We start from the raw sequence: 17,584 nt of genomic DNA on the forward strand, positions 1-17,584 counted from the left end.
GAGATACAGCGCTACTCGCAGGCTTCTACCACCCAGTCCTACTACTGACGGTTCTGGAGCTGACAGGGTTTTATTTTAAAATCTGGGCCCAAGAAGGCAGCACGTATGCTGCCAGCAAACTGGTGCAGGACACCAAAAACCTGGGAAAAATAACCCACTATTTGAGAAGGAGCAGCAGAGGAGAAACCCATGGCAGTGGAGCAGTGAGGGGCTCTGCTGAAGGACACACAGGCAGTGATCTGTTGGTGACTCAAGACAACAAACCCACCCAGGCTGCAGTCTGCTGGAGAATGGCTGAAGGGGTATTAGGTATCGGAACCGGGAATGTGGTCAGGGCCGGGTGTTGAAGGCTTCCTCATTGTGTCGGAGGTTTGGACCTGGAGCTCGAGTTGCCGATGACCTGGACTGAAGTCTACGTGCCTGCAGAAGCACTGGAAGCGAATCCACGGACACTTAGCGACTCTGAAGGGACTCCCTTTTCCTTCTCTTACACCAGGCAATTTCACAGATGGCGAATCTTTGTCTGCTTTATGGCAGACTAAATGCAATTTTGTCCAATATTTCATCTATTTTATGACAGGATAATAAAAGAATCTTGAAATTACTGCTTCTAAAATTTTGGTTAAAACTTAGCTCTTTGAAAAAAAAATTTGCCATCAGTTCTAACTCTTAATACAATTCTGTTGCCACAGCAGGTTGATCCTTCTGCTAACTAAAGAAGAATTTTGTTCAAACGATCAACTTCCTCCATTTAAAGTCCAATATTCGTTCAGAAAACATCATGACAGATGCTGCAAGATCAGATCAATAAACTACTGAACTCACCACAAATATTCGGAGTGGGTAAGTGACATAGTCTCTCCAAGCCACACACAGAACATATGGGAGGTAGAGCGAGAAGTAGATTATTCCTCCACATGCAGCTGCCAGGTTAGCTCCAGAGAAGAAGGTGCTGATCAGGAAACATTGCATGATGGTGGCAACTGCAAAGGTTGCAAGGAATACAAAGACCACAGAGGGGTCACTGTAGGGGAGAATCCCTCCTTTCTGGAAAACAAAATATGGAAGCTGAAGAAACACAACTCTTTGACTCAAGATACAAGACAATACAGCAATCCCACCCCGATTTTAACCAGTACAGAGAATGGCTCATTATACTGGACAATGAAGATTTTGCTTCCTGAACACCTTTGGGTGTATTTATAGATTTTTGGCCGCTGATCACAAAAATCACCTTAAAATGTTCTATCATGTACCTTTTTTTAAAAAAAAAGATATAACCCATTTTGTAATTTCCTTTCATATTTTAAGTCTGCTGGTACATTGCCCATAAAGCAAGCTGTTTTGGTAAGTCCAAGCATGCCTGGATGTGGACTCGGTGCAGGTGTTATTATTATTGTATTAGTTCGAGGCATGTTGAGATGCAGATGGCTTGAAATGCAGCTCACATATACAGATGCTGTGCATTACATTGATATTGATTGAATGCATGTTGATGTACATGTTCTTCAAGCAATAGCATAGTGAGTGTACTTAACAATAGCAGGAAGATTCAAATCAGCAGAAATGTTTTGTCAATGTCACAACAACTGTGATATATTCTGTTGCATTTGTGGCGATTACGCTTAATGCTAAATTCAATAAAAGTTAATTTAATGTTTCTCCAACTTCCTATGTGATACAGCAAATCTGAGATTATGTTCATCTTGAAGTTGTCTACATGTTGCAGAGTTCAATAGCAGTAACCTGGTATAATCCCAGTGTGGGAAGATGATGTTGGCCATAATTCCATACACAAAGCTGACCAGGCACATGTGTGTGCATCCACTTTGGAGTTTGCAAAAGGTCAGAGGTATCAGCATGAAGAGCATGTGTCAACACTTTAAATGGCAGAGTTTTAGGGAATATGGAGTCAATAATTTGTGGTTGCCCTGTGCTGACAGGGCAGTTGCAAAGCACACCATACACATAGTTATGGATATTTTAAGACAATTTTAAAAAAGGTTCTGGGATTAGGAAAATCTTGAAAAGTCAGGAGACAACATTCCCAACAGGTGCCATAACATCCAGATATGGGAAAAATATTGCTCTACTCTGGGCTGTCAATTTTTGGATTTACAGTATTGTTTACTTTTTTGAGTAGTGCAAAGGATCCTCTAGACCTTTATTTCCTGAATGATGTAGTCCAGGATTCAACAGAGCCAAGCTAATTGCTTCCATCAATAACAAGAAGTGTCCAGAACTCTCTCAGCTATTGAGTGCACAGAACAGCTGGCAGAAAGCACGAGTTGCATTTACATAGCATCCTTTACCACCTCAAACTCCCAAGTATTTTACAATCAATGAAGTATTTTTGAAGAATAGTCACTGTTTCAAGTTTTTAAAATGTGACAATTAATTTGAGCAAGATTTCACAAACAACAAAATGATTATGACTAGATTATCTATTTTAACACTCTAGGAATAACTCCTAGTTTTCTCCAATAGTCCCAAATAATCTTTTGCACCCAACTGAGAGAGCAGCAGGGGCTTTGATTTATTATCAGGGCCAGATTAATGAGGTAGTGAGAGTAGGAAATGCTACAGGCCCCGTAATTTCAAGGCCCCCCTCGGATCAGATTCCTCTGATAGTCCGCATTAATAATCCTATTTAAAGGTGATAATTGGCCCCCCTCAGATCAGACTCTGATAGTCCGCATTAATAATCCTATTTAAAGGTGATAATTGGCCCCCCTCGGATCAGATTCCTCTGAGAGTCCGCATTAATAATCCTATTTAAAGGTGATAATTGGCCCCCCTCGGATCAGATTCCTCTGATAGTCCGCATTAATAATCCTATTTAAAGGTGATAATTGGCCCCCCTCGGATCAGATTCCTCTGAGAGTCCGCATTAATAATCCTATTTAAAGGTGATAATTGGCCCCCCTCAGATCAGACTCTGATAGTCCGCATTAATAATCCTATTTAAAGGTGATAATTGGCCCCCCTCGGATCAGACTCTGATAGTCCGCATTAATAATCCTATTTAAAGGTGATAATTGGCCCCCCTCGGATCAGATTCCTCTGAGAGTCTGCATTAATAATCCTATTTAAAGGTGATAATTGGCCCCCCTCGGATCAGATTCCTCTGATAGTCCGCATTAATAATCCTATTTAAAGGTGATAATTGGCCCCCCTCGGATCAGACTCTGATAGTCCGCATTAATAATCCTATTTAAAGGTGATAATTGGCCCCCCTCGGATCAGATTCCTCTGAGAGTCCGCATTAATAATCCTATTTAAAGGTGATAATTGGCTAAAATTATTAACCTTAAATTTATGGTTAGCCAATTATCATCTTTAATCGGGATTATTAACATTGTAATTTGTGCAATACCAGCAGCTATGAGAAACTACACTGACCTATCCCTGGGAACTCACAGCAACGGCTCAATGCAGGAGTATTGGCTGTCTTGGTTACCCATAATTCCCCCACGCAGCTGGAACCACTCTGCCAGTGTCAGCGCCATGGAAATGCAGAGCAGTTCCAGCTGCGTGGGGGATTATGGGTAACCAAGACAGCCATTAATCCTGCATGACGTCAGCCACCGTCCTAAGTTTCGTTTTAACAAAATGTCTAAGTAAGTTTTAACAGGGGAGGGGAGCAATTTTAGTGTGGGAGCAATTTCACGCATGCACCAGCCAGCACTATCTAGGAACACGCATGAGTTAACTGGCACAATTTAGGGCCCCTTTGAAATATTGGCAACAGGCCCCACAGTACCTTAATCTGTCACTGTTTACTATCTCATCCACAAGACAGTAGATCAGAGCACATTGCCTTAGAATTGGACCAGGGGATCAGCTGATGATTTTGTGTTCAAGTTTTTGTAATGGAATTTAATTCAAAATCTTCTGATACAGAGATTGAAGGACTGTCTAATGTGCCACGAGCACTGTAAGTAATTCCTTACTAACCAAAGAGCAAAGATGCCATAGGTGCTCTATCGTTAGTAAGGGATTACTCAAGGTGGCATGTGAGTGGGGGGGAAAATGTTGACAACCACTGCACTACCCTCTCCTGTATCAGAGACTGCTTGTTTTCCTATCGTCTCACTATTCTGCAGAAGGCAACTCCTTTCTGATTCATAATTCCATTGCATTGGCAACTCTCCCAAATGTGCATTTTGCAGGAATGAACTCACTCTGATGGTAATGACCACATTCTATTCAATCTTCAAAGCTGAGAAATCCAGTCTTTTAGCAAAACTATCACATGTAACCTTTCCACTCAGCCACCGGGTGGAAATTAGGAATCTGGCTGCTTCCCCCCTCCCCCCCACCCCACCCTGCCTCCACCTTTGTATAACTTGACTATCTCAGAGCAAATTGTAATAATCTTACCAGGATCATCAATTTCAAGACAAACCAGTTAACCTCAGATTTGATGTCAACAAAACCATGCTTAGCACTGAATTTACAATACAGCTATTAGTAATCCGAGGCCCCTGAAGTCCATTAAATTCATTAATAAAGATTACCACAGCCTTAAATTGAGATCTGGTTTACCTGTCAACAGCTCAAAGCCATTATACCTAATCTATCATACCCAAAACCAGCAGACTGGAAAATGACTATCATTGTACACACAACTAAAAACATTGGAATAATACAATTTGCATATTAATAGACTGAAAATGACCCACTTTAATGATCTACTCATGCAACCACACACAAAAAAAATTGTTAGGACATTCCTGGAAGTGTCTGACATACTGACATCTGAAATTAATTGGCCTTGATGCAAATCAGACAAGTTCACCGCTTGGCATTGATAATGAGACAAAAAACAAAATGAAGATAAATGAAGAGGAAAATTACTACAAAAACAATCAAGTACAATATTCTAAGATAGGTTCGGTTCCAAATGGCTGAGGCTTAAACAGCAGGAAAGGCACTCGTGAACAATTAGAATGGTGTGGAGGTTCTATTTAAAACCGTGAAATATGATTTTTATTAATGCTTCACATCGTTGATTAGTTCAAGAACAAGCAAGGGTTAGACCATCCCCAACCTAATACACAGGATGTGGGCACACCACAGATTTGAGATCAGTGAGAGAAACAGGGTAGAAGTGGGTGGAATTTCAAAACAAGAAATGTACAAGTAGGACTGTCTTAACAGCAAGGAAATTATCTCTAACATATGGGAAGTATACAGAGAGTGAAGGATTGTCAGCAAAATGCGAGAACACCATCACATTTTCCAGGAAATCAAGGTTTGCACTCAAACCCACAGGGAATTCACAACCTTAAACTTAAACACAATCACAACCTTAAACTTAATGAGGGGATAAGTGTCAAAGGTTATTTAGAGTCAGCAAAAACAAAGATCTTCATTGCTAAATAGATCAACCTACTCCACCACCAAAATTAATTGAAAAGGAAATTACAACACCCAATATCTTGTTCAAATAATTTCATCAGTTTACAGGCAATACAGGATATTTACCTTCAGGATTAAAATAAGAAAAGCTGAACTGATGAGGAAAGGAATGAAGCTACTGATGAACCAGCTGATCCACAGTATTCCATTAGTCAGTCCCATCATTTTCATTGTCTCCTTCAGCCGTGCCTCCTTCTCATGAACCATCCCTTTGATTATCATTGCTACCGAGTAAATCCAAGCCAACGTCATGAAAAGGGGCAACGAACGGTTCAAAACCCGCAAGAAACTGATTCAAGAGAAAAGAAATTAATCAGCTATTTGGAAATAGAACAGCTCAAGAGCTAAAAAAAAAAATCTTTAATTATCTGACTGGGAAGAGGAAATGATTTGGAATTTTCTGATGTTTTCATATTACATACTTTGGAGGCTAATTACATGGACCAGGAGGATCAGTGGATAAATTACTGGCCAGTACTGAACAGCAACTCACAAGCAGGACATCGTGATCGGCCTCATTGCTTCTGTAATGGGTCAGAGAAAAGGGAGTGAAAGTGAGGGAAATCCGATTTGGTTTCAGCTCGTAATTGATATGCATAGTTCAGCAAGTGAGGAAGGGGTCAACTTTAGCTGTAATGTGCCAGGAACATAGATTCCATGACAACATTCACTTCCACCTGGATCAGATTAGAGTGTGGCCAAGAATTAAATGCCAACAAAGAATCTCTATTTGTAAAAGAAAGTGGAAATTTAAACAACAGCTGGCAAAGAATCAATGTTACAGTAAACACCCTGAAATGGTTATCTGGAACTCATTGTTCATTGAAATATTTAATTAAAAAGTTTATAAAAATAAATACAATAAAACCCCTCATATCCTGATTTCAAGCAACCAGCAGCCTCAAGCAAATGGCAAAAAAGTGGAAATAAATTTAAATGATTAAAATAAATAAGAATAAAATAATAGGTAAAAATACGCATGGAAGGAGTTTATATGTTCCCCCCATGTCTGCGTGGGTTTTCCCTGGGGGCTCCGGTTTCCTCCCATCGTTCAAAACGTACTGGGGTATAGATTAATGGTGTGTAAATTTGGAGGCTTGGGTTTGTGGGCTGAAATGGCCTGTTACTGTGCTGGATGTCCAAATTTTTTTTAAAAGTTTAAAATGGTAAAAGTAAAATATTCCTCAAAAAAAAACTATACCCTCCCTACCTGGTAAACTTCTATTTATGTGCCTGTTCCTAATGTTTCAGTCTCCACCACCATCCCTGGCAAGGCATTCCAGGCACACACAAAACACTTTTTAAAAAAAAGCACACTTATCCCTGATGTCTCCCCTAACTATCCCTCCCCTTCTGGTGTTTGTTATTCCTGCCTTGGAAAACAAGTGGTGGCTGTCCACCTTATCTTAGAGTCTTGTAGACCTCCATTATGTCTTCTCTCATCCTTCTGCACTCCAAAGGGAACTCTGCTAATCCAGGCAACATCCTAGTAAATCTCCTCCACACCCTCTTCATAGCTTCCACATCCTTCTTATAATGAGGTGACCAGAATTGAACACATATAGGGGCACAGCAACTCGCCAGGGGGTGGGGGGGGGGCATCCCCATGAATGCCCTCCTTGATCTCAGTAGACACTCCCTCTGCAGCATCCTCCCTTTCTATGGTCATGATGCTATCCCTGACCAGTAATGCTACTTCCCCTCCCCCCCCACCTCTCTTACTTCCCATCTTATTCCTTTTAAAACACCTAAACCCTGGTACCCAATCTTGCCCATCCTCCTGCCACGTCTCTGTAATGGCCACATCATTGTAGTTCCATGTACTGATCCATGCTCCAAATTCATCCCTTTTATTCCAAAATACTCCTAGTGTTGAAATAAGTGTATTTCAAACCCTCTGAATACTTTTAGATTTTTGTCCCCACAAACTCACAATGCATAGCATCAGGCTTTGACCTGCCTTGTTCTCTGCACTCTCATTCTGGTTCCCACCCCCTGCCAAACTAGTTTAAATCCCTACACCCACCCCCCCCACCATAGTTCTAGCAAACTTGCCCACCAGGATATTGGTCCTTCTCCAGTTCGGGTGCAGCCTGTCCTTTTTGTACAAGTCAGACCTTCCCCAAAAGAGCTCCCAGTGATCCACAAATCTGAACCCCTGTCCCAACTCTTCAGCCACGCATTCATTTGCCGCAACTTCCTATTCCTATCCTGTCTGGCACATGGCACAGGCAGGAATCCCAAGATTTCGACACTTGAGGTCTGCTTTTTATCTTCTTTCCTAACTTGGAGGAGTGGGGAGGGGTGTGATTAATTATGATGGCCTCACAGTTAGTATAGCAATTTGCACACTGATGTTGCAGTGGCAGCGACGCAGGGTCAAATTTAAATTTTGCAAGTTACAGGAATTGTCTGATTAAAGTGAAATTTACATAATGAATAACTACAAAACTGTTATTTTTAATTACTTTACATTTTGCACTGTCTTTTTTTAAAATATAAACTCTTTGTTTTTAATGCAGGTGTATTAGTTAGGCATTGCAAGAGTAGATTTCATGCCACCAGAAAATTTGCATATCCGGCATCTGCAATCCCCGTAGGTGCCAGATACTGGGGAATTTACTGTACATGTTCATAGAAAGATCAGAGGGAAAATAGAATGCATCAAAATTCATTTCTCTGAAGACATCTGTAGCCCTACCATCACAACATCGCTTGAATGACCTGAAAGTTTGATTATTGTACTCCCAACAATTCCCTCAACACCAATTCACTCCAGTTCCTGATGGTTCTGCACAAAAAGATCCTTCCATGCCTTAGGCTTGACCTTTGAAATGAGCCTAAAGCATAACACACCTCATATTAGGAGAGAAGTTGCAAAATTCCGGATTCAGCACTACCTCCTTCTTGTCTGAGTAGTCTTCCCTACTATGGGAGTCTTAAAGCACCAAAAAAGATCAACATGCTAAGTCACGTCACACTTTACAAATATTCTTTATGAGTAATTGGATCGGCATTAGGAGTGGGAGTTCTTTGGGTGATGTCCCCTCCTACAGTTCAGAGACAGAATTGAAATTTTTGACCCAGCAGCATATTTATCAGCACACGTGACGTTAGAAACTCCTATAAGCTATCGCTACCGTAGACCTGCTCCCAGCACTCACACATCATCTACATAACACGGATACGGCATCTGCTGTAAATAAATCCCAGTCTTCTTATCTTCACCAGCTTGCACTCGAATAATTGCCTGCTCCACCAAGTCCTGGATGTAGACAAATCCTCCCCAAATGTACCGCAGGTCATCGAATGGGTCTGCTGCTGGTCCCGGATCCCAAAACCTTGGAGGCAAAACAACAAAATTACGGTTACCTCAGTGGCTTGAGTTACAAGTGTCAACACTGAAGTGTCTTCCTGTGCTAATCCCTGCCCACCATTCAATTTTCTGCAAAAAAAAAAGGCTTGTTAAAGCTCTAACAGCAACAGACATTCCTGGTATTAAAAATAAAACAATTCCAAAACTCCTCCTGGATGGAACTGCTGAAAGTCCTATGCAGAGCAGCAACAAGGTTGTAGTCTATCTCCCAAATTCAATTCCATTAACTTTGGTAATAATTCAGAAGGCAGTTTATCGTGCTGCCTCTTTTAGCATGACTGACGAAGGATTATCACCAGGGAACAATTTAATTGTGCACAAGTCTACTCTCAGGAGCTCTTGTAGCTTCTCTGGTCATGCTATATAAACTTTTCTTTTTAAAATAGTTTCATCGATTTTAATAAAGGTACAATTTAATAAGATAGTTACATAAACTAAATAAGATATTCCATATATCATTAACATATATAAATTGCAAATCATATCCTTGATTCATATTCTAAATATTATATACATTTATAGAAAACAACTAATAATACCAAAAAAAAGAAAGAAGAAAATAGGAGAGGAGAAAAACTCAAACCCCTTAACGTAACCGCGTTGCCAGATGCTGGACTGGTATTAAAAGAAAATCGAAGGGAAAAAAAAGAGGAACATGGAAAAGATACAAGTCAGACAATTTAATTAAATTGGAGTAAAATGATAAAGTAAGATAGTGAGTCATAACTGACTTCCATAATTTCTGGAATCCTATATCTGAATTATTAATTGAATAACAAATCTTTTCCATAATCAAACAAGACATGATGTCATGCCGCCACTGATCATGAGTAGGGGGAGGGGGGGGAGCTGCATCCTTCCATTTCAGTAAAATTGTACAGCTCGCCAAAAAGAGACAAAAGAAATGTCAAAACTCTGAACCAGAGACAAAAAAAAATCAATGCCATATAAACTAACTTTAAATTGAGGAGCACATCGTTCTGCTATGAAATGTAGCAGATGCTGCGCAAGTGAAGCTTCAGCACTTGCAGAGCGAATATCAGCAGGAGATAGGCAAAGCAACATGGAACATGAACTTAGCACCAATGCAGCCATTTTCTAGCTCACCATTCAGCTTGTATGCTTCCAATATCGCGTGGCTAAGCCCTCATTAAAGTACAAAGGGGAATCCTTGTGCTTTTTAAGGGTCATCTAAGCTAGCAACTAAAAAGGTAAAACAGGAATACAGCAGCTTCATTACTACCTTCCGTTCCTCTACTGCCTGACCAACCACACTCCATGCGCGTCCAGAAAAGGAAACTGAGCCCATGATGAGGGGAGTTTGTCAGTTGGAAGAAAAATTACAAGCTTAGAAACTTGAACATCATCTCTTCTAGTTTCAGTCTTGCCATCAGCCATTCTAATCAAGGCTAGCAGCATCTCAGTGGAACTGTGATGTGTCTTTTGGAAAGGAAAGACCTCCAGCTTTAAGTGTTTCTGATACCTCTCCATGCCAGAGAGAGGGAAGAATGAAGGCAAGTCTGTGCAACAGATTTTGATGTGGCTGGCACACTAGACAAGGTGACAGTGACCAACAGCGGGGAAGCTTGCAGTGTTACGCACAAGAGAAGCAAAGTTGACCAATGAACCATAATTGAAAGAAATTATTGGTCAGTGAATGATGAGGATGCGCAAGTTTTTTAAAAATTTTTTTTATTTTTCACACTATAAACCATATTGACCAAGATACATACAGACATTTTTCTTCTTAAATATATAGCGTTGTTTTTCCCCCTTTTTCCCCCCTCCCTTCCCTCCCTCCATCACCCCCTTCCCCATTTATTTGAAGTTCAATCTATAAGATACATTAAACCCGTTAAACAATGTTGTCACTTAATAAAATAAACAAGAAATTTTACTGAGTCAGTTCTTTTCATTATCTTCTCCTTCTGTCATTTTAGGTGGTGGAAGTCCACGGTAGGATTTCTCTATTGTATTTCATGTATGGCTCCCATATTTGTTCAAATATTGTGATGTTATTTCTTAAATTATATGTTATTTTTTCTAATGGAATTCATTTATTCATTTCTATATACCATTGTTGTATTCTCAAGTTATCTTCTAATTTCCAGGTTGACATAATACATTTTTTTGCTATAGCTAGGGCTATCATAACAAATCCCTTCTGTGCTCCATCCAAATCGAGTTCAAATTCTTCGTTTCTTATATTACTTAGTAGGAAGATCTCTGGGTTTTTTGGTATATTGCTTTTTGTGATTTTATTTAATATCTGGTTTAGATCTTCCCAAAATTTTTCCACTTTCTCACATGTCCAAATTGCACGAATTGTTGTTCCCGTTTCCTTTTTACAGCGAAAACATCTGTCTGATACTGTTGGGTCTCATTTATTTAACTTTTGAGGTGTGATGTATAGCCTGTGTATCCAGTTATATTGTATCATGCGTAACCTCGTGTTTATTGTATTTCTCATAGTTCTGGAGCATAGCTTCTCCCATGTTTCATTCTTTATCTTTATGTTTAGATCTTGTTCCCATTTTTGTTTAGGTTTACCATTTGTTTCCTCGTTCTCCTTTTCAATTATCATTGTGTCTGTAATCACATATTCAAAATTGCTTCCTTCTGGTAACCTCAGACTGTTTCCCAATTTGTCCTTCAAGTAGGTTTTCAGTTGGTAGTATGCAAACATTGTATCGTGAGTTATATTATATTTGTCCTTCATTTGTTCAAAGGATAATAGTTTATTTCCCGAAAAACAATTTTCTATTCTTTTGATCCTTTTTCTCTCCCATTCTCTAAAGGAAAGGTTATCTATTGTGAAAGGGATTAGCTGATTTTGCGTCAATATTAGTTTTGGTAGTTGGTAATTTGTTTTATTCCTTTCTACATGAATCTTCTTCCAAATGTTGAGCAGATGATGCAATACTGGTGAATTCCTACGTTGCACCAATTTTTCATCCCATTTATATAGTATATGTTCAGGTATCTTCTCCCCTATTTTATCTAGCTCTAATCTGGTCCAATCTGGTTTTTCCCTTGTTTGATAAAAATCTGATAGGTATCTTAATTGTGCGGCTCTATAATAATTCTTAAAGTTTGGTAGTTGTAAGCCTCCTTGTTTGTACCATTCTGTTAATTTATCTAGTGCTATCCTCGGTTTCCCCCCTTTCCATAAGAATTTCCTTATTATTTTCTTTAACTCCTTGAAGAATTTCTCTGTTAGGTGTATTGGTAATGACTGAAATAGGTATTGTATCCTTGGGAAAATGTTCATTTTAATACAGTTTATCCTTCCTATCAGAGTTAGTGGTAAGTCTTTCCAATGCTCTGAGTCGTCTTGTAATTTTTTTCATGAATGGATGGTAATTTAGTTTATATAGATGGTCGAGGTTTTTATTTAGTTGTATACCTAGGTATCGCATTGCTTGTGTTTGCTATCTAAATGGCGATTCTTTCTTAAACTTTGTGAAATCAGCATTATTCATTGGCATTGCTTCACTTTTATTTGCGTTGATCTTGTACCCCAATACTTCTCCATATTCCTTCAAATTCCTATGTAATTCTTTTATTGATATTTCTGGTTCTGTTAAGTATATTATAACGTCATCTGCAAATAGACTGATTTTATATTCCTCCTCTTTTATTTTTATCCCTCATTTTATTTTCTGTTCTTATCAGTTCTGCTAGGGGTTCTATAGCTAACGTGAACAGTGAGGGAGATAGTGGACATCCCTGCCTTGTTGATATGCTTAAGTTAAATTGTTTTGATATATTTCAAAGTGCATTTTAATTTGTCGTTCAATAAAATTCTTTAAAATCCTGTCTTTTAAGTAGCATGGAGTTTAATCTCCATCTATACATTCTTGGTGGGATGTCCTCTAGCTCTATTGCCAATAACAGGGGTGAGTGGTCTGATAATAGTCTAGCTTTATATTCCGTTTTCCTAACTCTCCCTTGAATGTGGGCTGATAACAGGAATAGGTCTAATCTTGAGTATATTTTATGTCTACCCGAATAATATGAATATTCCTGTTCCTTTGGGTGTTGTTTCCTCCATATATCCAAAAGTTGCATTTCTTGCATCGATTTAATTATAAATTTAGTTACTTTGTTCTTTCTGTTAGTTTTTTTTCCAGTTTTATCCATGTTTGAGTCCAAATTAAGGTTAAAATCCCCTCCTATTAGTATGTTCCCTTGCGTATCTGCTATCTTCAAAAAGATATCTTGCATAAATTTTTGATCTTCTTCATTAGGTGAATATACATTAAGTAAATTCCAAAATTCTGAATATATCTGACATTTTATCATTACATATCTCCCTGCTGGATCTATTATTTCCTCTTCTATTTTGATTGGTACATTTTTATTGATTAATATAGCTACTCCTCTGGCTTTTGAATTATATGATGCTGCTGTTACATGTCCTATCCAATCTCTCTTTAATTTCTTGTGTTCCACTTCAGTTAGATGTGTTTCTTGTACGAATGCTATATCAATTTTTTCTTTTTTCAGTAAATTTAACAGTTTCTTCCTTTTGATTTGGTTATGTATTCCATTAATATTTAAAGTCATATAGTTCAACATAGCCATTTCATACTTTGTTTATCGTTCCTTTCCGTTTCCTCATCACCACCTTCCCTTCTTATCCATTTCTGCTTTCTTTTTTTGAAAACATTATAAGACAACATTTCTAAAAGATAAAATATTTCCACTATTCTCATATCTAAGATTCCTTTAACCCCAATAGTCGCTCCCCTTTCTGAGTTGGCCTTTGTCCCTTGTCGGGCAACCACATCTCCCCTCTCCATTTGGATTTGCGAATCCGCTCGCAAGTGTCAACTGATTTCACAGTGACTGTTATTCCCCCCCACCCAGCCCCCCCCCAGAAAAGATTTTAATCTTCATATATAACAAAGGTCACTCTCTTAATTCCCTCCTTACTTCCTTTCTTCCCTTTCTTTCCCTTCTTAGTTCTTACCTATACTCTATTTTTTATATATACACACACATATATATATAGATAGATAGATATACATACACACATACACACACACATACATATAGTTTGTTGTTATTTGGTTCTTGTTTCATCTCTTCATCTCTCTGTCTGTTTTGTAGTTGTTCTGCAAATTTTCGTGCTTCTTCCGGATCCGAGAATAGTTTGCTTTGCTGCCCCGGAATAACTATTTTAAGTACCGCTGAGTATTTTAACATAAATTTATAACCTTTTTTCCATCGGGTCGTTTTTGCTGCATTGAACTCCTTCCTGTTCTTCAGGAGTTCAAAACTTATATCTGGATAGAAAAGAATTTTTTGACCCTTGTATTCCAGTGGTTTTTTGTCTTCTCTTATTTTTTTCATTGCCTTCTCCAATATATTTTCTCTTGTGGTATATCTTAGGAATTTTACTGGAATGGATCTTGGTTTTTGTTGTGGTTGTGGTTTAGGGGCTAATGTTCTGTGTGCCCTTTCTATTTCCATTTCTTCCTGTAATTCTGGTCTTCCTAGGACCCTGGGGATCCATTCTTTTATAAATTCTTTCATATTTTTGCCTTCTTCACCTTCCTTAAGGCCCACTATCTTTATATTGTTTCTTCTATTTTAATTTTCCATTATATCTATCTTCTGAGCTAACAGCTCCTGTGTCTCTTTAACTTTTTTATCAGATTCTTCTAATTTCTTTTTTAAGTCATCTACTTCCATTTCTATGGCTGTTTCTCGTTCTTCCACCTTGTCTACTCTTTTTCCTATATCTGTCATGATCATGTCTAATCTATTCACTCTTTCTTCTGTACTTTTTATTTTTCTTTTTATTTCACTGAATTCTTGTGACTGCCATTCTTTTACTGTTTCCATATATTCTTTAAAAAATATATATCCATGTACTTGCCCTTCCCTTCATCTTCCATTTATCTGTGTTCTTCCTCCTCTTCTTCCGAGTCCACTCCAGGATCTGTGTCCTTTACCTCTGTCTCTTCTGGTTTTCTTGTTGGGTTGTTTTATTTTGTTGGGTATTTTTGGTCTTCTTATTTTTATTAAAAGTGTATTGGTGATGGTCTTCTTCCTCTGGGTTGGTCATCTGTTGTTTCTTTGATTTCTTATTTTTGTTCTCTTCCTTCTTGCTCTCGTTATTTTCTATGTTTTCCTCTTGCTGTTGTGTTGTAGTTGTCTGTTTCAGCTGTGGAGATTTACTCCTCAGCTGGTCCCCCCTCCCGTCGGTGTTGTTTTTGTCTTGTGCATCGCACATGCATGAGGATTCGCGCATGCGCGGTTGCGCACTTTTGTTTGGCTCCGTAAGCCATTTTTGTAGTCCTGAGTTCGGGGCTTCCACTGATCACAGGGAGCGGGCTTCTCTCTCCTCGGCGGGCCTCCTTCACCTTCCTCTTCCAACGTCCTTCCTTCTTCTTTTCTTCCCGTTGTTTTTGATTTTTCTTTCTTCGCTGCCATTTTCTCCACACTTTTACTTTCACTTTGTTATGGTTTTTATGTTTGTGCCTTTGTTTTTTATCTATCTTTTTTTTACTTTTCTGGCGAGGGCTGGAGTTCCCCTACCGGCCACTACTCCATCACGTGACTCCCAAGATGCGCAAGTTGATGACTTTTGAGAACGTACTCACTGACTGAGGCAATTGTGACGCTAACTGTGAGGCTATTGTGATACTGTGTCTCTAGGTCCTTGGGGTTCACCTCAGTAAGTGAAATGACTGTCTGTACTCACTGCCGCGCCAGGACGATTCCTATTCTACCGTTCACCTTCTCTCGTAGAGTAATTGTTTCACTACCTACACAGTAAGCAGCTACTCTCTTTGATGGGCTTTAAGCAGGCTCGTTTTCACTGGTGCTGTTAACATTATAGTGCTGTTAATGGCTTTCATGTTCTCCCGTGTTGAAGCTAACACTGGCTATGGACAAAATCATCATCAAATAACACAAATATGGCATGTTGCCTACAAACCAGTCAATGAATGCAGGTTAATCATGCATCTAAAATCCTGTACCCATCTTGAAGAGTTTATTTAATGCCCCACACCCATTCTGTATCTACGCAGCTTTTCCATTGTTTTGCCTCTTTCAGACTTTTATCTGTGGCATGTGCTCCACAGCCTGTGCAAGAGAAATTCTACATTTGAAGCTGCACTAGGATACACAAAATGCACATCAGTAGAAACTACTTACTTGGCAGGAAGAAATAAAACAAAAATATCAGTCATGCTTAGCTTCTATCAACATTCCCCCCAAATTTAAGCAAATTCAACATCAAAACAACAAATCCCTTTAGAGTGAATAGAACCACAAGAGGCTACAGTAATGAACGAGATAGCAAAACACAATGGTCAATCCTCAAATTGCAAATTTAATACAGTCATTTCAATAAAAGCAATGGCCCCTTTCATGATCTTGGTACTTTTCAGGCAATGAGCCATTCAATTTACACACAGAAATCTCTGAGAAACAACAATGTAATAATGACAGGATAATCCAATTAAGGAATGTTTGATCATCAACTGTTGGAGAGGACACCATGGAGAATTCCCCTTCTCTACAGAATTATACAAGGGACCTTTTACATCCACTTGAGAAGGTCCATAGATCTTCAGAGTATTTTACTCAGAGAGTATGGAGGGTGGTTATGTGGCTCCATCTATTGCCACAATTTTCTTGCTTCAGAAGTAGAGTTAGTGGGAAGTGGTTTGATATACTTAGTTCAATTCCCTTAATTTACTAACAGGCCTAAATTTTGATCACTTCATCCATATTCCTGGAATGGTCTAGAAAATATTAAAGAGATGTAACCTTAAATCAGCCTCAAAAGGTGCCGACCTGAAACATTGACTGACCATTTCTACCCTTGGATGCTCATTGCTTGCTCCAGATTCCAGTATCTGCAGTTTTTGTGTTTCTCTCAGGGGTTCATCATGGCTAATTCCACCCCTAAAATTTATATAATTTAACTGAGACAGATCAAGAGCAGCTTCTCCCACCGCCCCCCCCCCCCAATAGGTATGAACCCAATCGGACCTGTCCTTGATTTTATTCGTCCTGGTGACATCATCAATGTCCATCCTGATCTTGTATTTGACATGCGGATGAAGATTATGAAGCTCATCTCCCATTTTCTCCTCGTCCTTAAACACAACCCCTGCCCAGAACTGTCGCTCTGTCAGGAGCTCCAATGCCCGAACCACCAGCTTCTCTTCAGTTGACACAGCTTCCAGTTTGTTCAAGGATATGCACTGTCAAGAAAATAAAAGAATCAAGCCCAGTTATTGAATTAAAAATGGGAACAATTAATGGCACATTAAATAACAGAAATGGAGTAAAGCAAGAAAGTCTGTGATTCTGGTGAAATACACTAAAATGCTGGAGAAACTCAGCAACATCTATAGGATATAACCAACGCTTCCAGTTTGAGCCCTTCGTCAAGGTATCTTTGATGCATTGAAGAAATGGACTAAAGCAATAAATCCTAGTCAAGAACAATTGAACAGGATATTGTCAATAGAAGCTTTAGAGAAAAATGAAGAAATCATTTATTAGGCTGCAGATTGGATATGGAGGAAAACTAAAATAAACACAGGAGTCTGTAATTGCCATTTTCAAACAAGAGGACCAAAGTTGCGTCAAGGAAGCCATTACGTGGTTGAAAAACAAGTAAGGGACATCATCTAAACCTTAGAATTACCAAAATCATCAGTTTGGAACATCATCAAGGAGAAGGAGTATACTGGTGAGCTCAGTCATCGCAAAGGGACTGATATTCCAAGGAAGACCTCCACTGCCGATGAC

General features: G+C 39.0%; 1 protein-coding gene across 1 annotated transcript in view; it reads right to left on the minus strand.

Moving 5' to 3' along the window:
* The window catches only part of LOC138756825 (phospholipid-transporting ATPase ABCA1-like), a 142,288-nt gene that overhangs the window by 51,328 nt on the left and 73,376 nt on the right, over positions 1–17,584 (minus strand). Inside the window, exons 13-16 of the mRNA XM_069923215.1 lie at positions 16,817–17,031; positions 8,589–8,765; positions 5,491–5,713; positions 826–1,047 (exon numbers count right to left, since the gene is read on the minus strand). Of these exons, the coding sequence (XP_069779316.1) occupies positions 826–1,047; positions 5,491–5,713; positions 8,589–8,765; positions 16,817–17,031 (837 nt within the window). The remainder of the gene's footprint in view (positions 1–825; positions 1,048–5,490; positions 5,714–8,588; positions 8,766–16,816; positions 17,032–17,584) is intronic.

This window comes from Narcine bancroftii, chromosome 3 (assembly GCF_036971445.1).
Source record: "Narcine bancroftii isolate sNarBan1 chromosome 3, sNarBan1.hap1, whole genome shotgun sequence".
Lineage (NCBI taxonomy): Eukaryota > Metazoa > Chordata > Chondrichthyes > Torpediniformes > Narcinidae > Narcine > Narcine bancroftii.